The sequence below is a fragment of the Symphodus melops genome, assembly GCF_947650265.1.
Source record: "Symphodus melops genome assembly, chromosome: 4".
NCBI classification, from domain to species: Eukaryota; Metazoa; Chordata; class Actinopteri; order Labriformes; family Labridae; genus Symphodus; species Symphodus melops.
The window spans coordinates 30,886,665-30,891,990 of record NC_136694.1 but is presented as its reverse complement, the minus strand read 5'-3'; the positions used below and the strand labels follow the sequence as shown (position 1 = coordinate 30,891,990).

The 5,326-nt window shown below is 43.4% G+C and overlaps 1 protein-coding gene across 5 annotated transcripts in view; it reads right to left on the bottom strand.

Annotated features, from left to right (window-relative positions):
• Nucleotides 1-3,302, bottom strand: part of apobec2a (apolipoprotein B mRNA editing enzyme, catalytic polypeptide-like 2a) — a 15,296-nt gene extending 11,994 nt beyond the window's left edge. For 3 of the 5 annotated variants that reach the window (XM_079341763.1, XM_079341765.1, XM_079341761.1), the window contains exons 1-3: nt 3,036-3,302; nt 1,723-1,947; nt 1,236-1,544 (exon numbers count right to left, since the gene is read on the bottom strand). In XM_079341763.1, coding sequence (XP_079197889.1) covers nt 1,241-1,544; nt 1,723-1,947; nt 3,036-3,232 — 726 coding nt within the window. In that variant the 5' untranslated portion in view covers nt 3,233-3,302 and the 3' untranslated portion in view covers nt 1,236-1,240. Of the gene's footprint in view, nt 1,545-1,722; nt 1,948-3,035 lie in introns of all 5 variants that reach the window. The other 2 variants (XM_079341764.1, XM_079341762.1) reach the window with 2 other exon arrangements.
• Between the last annotated feature and the right edge of the window lie 2,024 nt (nt 3,303-5,326).

Below are 5,326 nucleotides of genomic sequence, written 5' to 3'. Positions count from 1 at the left end.
AAAACAAACTACAAGCAGATCCAACTTTGATGTAATGTCCCCTGTTTAACCTCCCTACAACGCCTAGCCATACTCCTGATGAGGTGGAGGATGGTCTCCTGAGGGATCTCCTCCCAGACATGAAGCATCCTCCTCCTCCTGGACAGTCTGTGGTGCATCGTGGCGTTGGTGGATGGAGACATGATGTCTGGGCGGGCCGGTCCATAGCATCAATGCCTTCATCTTACAGGAACTGCTGAGTCACTGCAGACACATGAGGTCCAGCATTGTCTCGCATTAGGAGGAACCCAGGACCAACCGCACCAGCATATGGTCTCACCAGGGGTCTAAGGATCTCCTCTGGCTAACCCTAACCCTAACCCTGGCTAACCCTCATGTTGCAGGGCTCTGGCAGTGCCCATCCTGTTCCTCCGTGCTCAAAAGCAGAGGTAGCGGTCCTGCTGCTGGGTTGTTGCCCTCCTCCACGTCTCCTGATGTCCTGGCCTGTCTCCTGGTAGCCTCCATGCTCTGGACACTACGCTGACAGACACAGCTTCCTGCTACAGCTCACACTGATGTGCATCCTGGATGAGCTACCTGAGCCATTTGTGTCGGTTGTAGACTCCGTCTCATGCTAGCACCAGAGTGAAGCACCGCTAGCATTCAACAGTGACCTAAACATCAGCCAGAAAGCATCGGAACTGGGAAGTGGTCTGGGCTCAGCACCTGCAGAACCACTCCTTTATTGGGGGGTCCTGCTGATCGCCTATAATTTCCACCTGTTGTCTGTTCCATTTGCACAACAACATGTGAAACTGACTGTCAGTCAGTGTTGCTTCCTAAGTGGACAGTTTGATTTCACAGAAGTGTGACTGACTTGGAATTACATTGCATTGTTTAAGTGTTCCCTTTATTTTTTGAGCGGTGTAGTTTAAGAGAAGCTTGGTGGTATTGGACAAGGGTCTAGCATTAGCTTAGGGACTTTGTCCTCAGTCAGAGGGAGACTTAAGGTAAGTGATGGTTAGGGTACTACTGGTTGGTGCCTGTGGGCTTAGAAAATCAACATATTCAGTTTGTAAGGGAGAGTTTAGGTCAGAAGGAAACAGATGTGTTTATCAGCAGATTTTCATGACTTTGCAGGAGGTTTTCAGGGTAACTAAAGCCAAACTGGTCAGGGGGAAAGTAACCGGACCAACCTGTGTGAGTGTGTGTGTTTGTCTGTATATGGCTGGGGGTGTACGGGGGGTTATACTGACTGTGGTCACTGTAAAATGTCGGCCAGCTTCTCCTGGTAGAACTCGTAGTTTTCTTTGCAGTCCTCCCACAGGTTCAGAGGTTGTTCTTCATTCTCCACAAATGTCTCCCACGTGTACGAGAAGTCCAGAGGCTTCATCATTCTCAGCTTACAGCCGGCAGCATGCAGCATCTTCAGTCCATCTTGGATCTCTGACTCCTCCCACTCAAACAAGCGAGCAGCAAATATGCTCAGTTTTATGTTTTTCCTCGCCTTTAACAACTCAGCAATCTTCGCTGCACAAGTGGAGCACGGGCTGGACGACACATACCTGTGAGTGCAAAAAAGGATTTATGAAATAATTATATCGATGACTTTATAAATCATTCTACACATTAACAGAAAGAACTGATATTCTTCTTAATGATCTGAATATGAAGTACTTTGAGTCCAGACTGAAGTTACCAAACTTTGACAGGTATATTTGATGGTCACACATAGGTCAGTACCAGGTCACGGTGTATTTTAGAGCTGGGTCATATTGAGGAAGACACTGTGTGAAGAAGGCCTCCTCCACATGAGGTCCTGTGTGTTCATCTTCTAGATATCCTCTCAGCAGCCCATCAGGCATGTCTCCTCTGTCCAGCAGGTAACACAGGAATGTCTTATTACGACCTGACGAGTACTCCACGTTCTTAAACTGGAACTTAAAGACGAAAGGATCGATCCGGTCTCTGAGGAGAAAAGAATCTTTATCAACACACATGTTTATATCAGCAATATTATTTGTATCTGATGTTTGATCTCTCATTGATGGTTCTGTATACACAGATTGACCATCAGATCCTTTTACATAGACTCAAATACTTGTTGTCACAGGGACTGCTTTAAGTTGGTTTAGATCCTATTTATCAGACAGGTCTCAGTGTGTTCATGATGAGTCCTCTATGTACACCAAAGTTAGCCATGGAGTGCCTCAAGGATCAGTGCTTGGTCCGATTCTCTTTACATTATAGATGCTTCCTCTCGGTAGTATTATGAGGAAACACTTCATGAACTTTCATTGCTATGCAGACGATACTCAGCTCTACATATCAATGACGCCAGAAGACACCAACCAGCTTCGTAAACTAGAAGCCTGCGTCAAGGACATCAGGACCTGGATGACCAGAAACTTCTTACTGCTCAACTCAGACAAGACTGAAGTTCTAGTGATTGGACCTAAGAACCTTAGAGAGACTTTCTCTGCTGATATGACGGCCCTTAGTAGTATTAGTGTAGCCTCTAGTACCACTGTTAGGAACCTAGGAGTTCTGTTTGATCAGGATATGTCCTTTGATTCCTACATTAAACACATTTCAAGGACAGCTTATTTTCACCTTGGTAATATCTCTAAGATCAGACAGATCCTGTCACAACATGATGCTGAAAAATTAGTTCATGCATTTGTTACCTCCAGGTTGGATTACTGTAATTCTATTTTAGCAGGGTGCTATGGTAAATCTCTAAAGACCCTTCAACTCGTCCAAAACGCTGCAGCTCGTGTTCTGACTAGAACGAGGAAAAGGGACCACATGACTCCTGTATTGGCTTCTCTCCATTGGCTCCCTATAAAATCTAGAATAGAATTTAAAATCCTTCTGCTCACCTACAAAGCTCTAAACGGTCAGGCACCATCGTATCTTAAAGAGTTAATTGTACCGTACTATCCAACAAGAACATTACGTTCCCAGAATGCAGGCCTGCTCGTGGTGCCTATAGTCTTTAAATGTTGGGGATTGAAGGTTTCTCTACTGATCAGATTAGTTTATTATTATCTCACCCAGTGATGATTTCAAACGGAGGAAGTTCCATTTGTTCCACCTGAAGTTCTCCATTCTCTCCGTTACTCGTTGCAGTCTCAGAGGAAACTTCTTCTTCACCCTTCTCTCCTTCATTCCTCACCTCCCTCTTCACTTCGGCTGATTCCTTCTCTTTCCTCCCCTTCCTCTTTGTTACAGAAAGACTTTTATCGGCCATGATGGCGAAGCGTTCAGAGGGTCTGTGTGGGGATAAAGAGTGAACAGAGGAGAGTCAGAGCTGCTCTAAAACTGACTGAGAGAGAGTGTGCGGGGGTGTTGGGGAAGAGAGGGACAGGTGGGAGTTAGTAGGAGGGGGGGCAGGGTCGTGAGGGAGTGACAGAGGGGGGAGTGAGGGGGAGAAAGGAGTGTGTGTGGGGGGAGATGGGGGGGCTTTTATGACTGTTTTCTGTTCTTCGTGTCTTAGATTTTTATTTTGAATGATTTGAATTATTTTTATCTCAGTGAAGAAAGTAAACCATTTCAGGTTTTTTTAAGTTAATCGTTTTGTTATTGACTCTAATAAAACCATTAATCTATGTGACCTTTGACGTTTAAAGGACAGAGGTCACACTTTGCCCTGTTTGATCCTAAAAGATATTTTTTTGGTTGTTTATAAAAATTCTGAATATTTCATTTTGAATGCGTTTGTAATGTTCTTGTCGAGCTTCAGTCTATAAATATGTGAAGCACCTTTAAAGGCTCCTGTAGGTCAAACATGCAGACGCAGGCGGGCAGCTGCTGCAGCTCTATTTACAGACTGTGTGTGTGTGTGTGTGTGTGTGTGTGTGTGTGTGTCTGTCTGTGTCTCTGTGTGTGTGTGTGTCTGTGTGTGTGTGTGTGTGTGTGTCTGTGTGTGTGTAATCTGTATCATGGCAGAAGAAGAGTACAAAAACACATGTACTCATATTTATATATACAGAATAAACATTTTGAAATGTTATTTTAATATTAACTGTATTTGTCTGTGAGTACGATTATCAGCACTGACCTGATACACACACACAAACACACACATAAAGACACACACAGAGTAAATATTAATAGTAAGGGTATTTTATCAGATATTTGGCCAATCTGGGAATAAATTCTTTACCAATAGATTTCTTCACAAACGTGTTCATAAAGGTTTCTTATAACACATAAAAAAACATTTAAATCCATCTCCCGTAAGAAGATCCGTGAGAGCGGCTCAAAGTCGGGGACCTGGAACAGTTCTTTATTGGTTCTATATACTTATTGGTGAAAATGTGAAAATGTTAACCTTTGCTTTTGGTAGCTTGTGAGGGGTCAAACTAGGGGTTCTTTAGGATTCTGAATCCATTACAAACATTTGTTTCCCAAAAAATCCATTCCTTGGTGGAGAAATGGCCACGCCCACTTTTACATGTAAATTTACAGTAGCTCTATATGTTGATTTTAATATCTCGAATACTAGTTAAAAAATAAACTGCACCACATTGTTTAATGTATTAGGGGTCCAGGTCTGAGTTTTCTTCACACTCTACTGTTCTTAAAGTGGGGACTGGGACCCCCTGGGGGCTTATGAGACACTGAGAGGGGGGTCACGAGATGCTTTCCATCACCAAATACAAAAGTTGAATGATCTAAAATTTCATATCTTTCCCATTATGATGGAAAAATACCCCATTCAAATATTAGTTGAATTTTAACTAATGGTTCAAAAATGGTTAACAGCAGGTGTCTGCTGCTCCCTATGAAGGACATTTGACACCTACATAAACTGAGTGTCTGTTCAGGAAACTCTGAATGTCCACACAGTCCTGTTTATACTGTTGCGAGAGCGCGGGGATCTGGGCTCAGCAGTTGGCATTTTAGGAATTATTTTAATATCCTAGTTTGTTGCTCTTATTTACTACTTGACCTTGAAACCTCGACCCTGCCTCACTTTGATTGGTCGGTCTGGGCCGAGTGTGAATCTGGTCAGGAGGACCAATAACTGCCTTTCATAAAGATATGGCTGCTGCCTTGAACTCATCACTATTGGTTATTAGGAGCGGTTAAAGAAATCCACAGTTTATTCAGCTTTTATACCTTTAAAGTTATTGAGTTATTACAGTGTTGAAGTCATTCCCCTCTATGGTCAGATCATAGGCTGTTAATACTGGAAAGGCCTCCTTCACAGCCGTTACCTGGAGGGGACTCTCCTTGGGTCTCTCACACCCTAGTGGGTCCTAACCACTTTAAAGTGTCCCTCCCCAGTCTATGTTTTCCTCTCTGGTATTGGAACAATGGGGACAAAAAGCTTCTTACC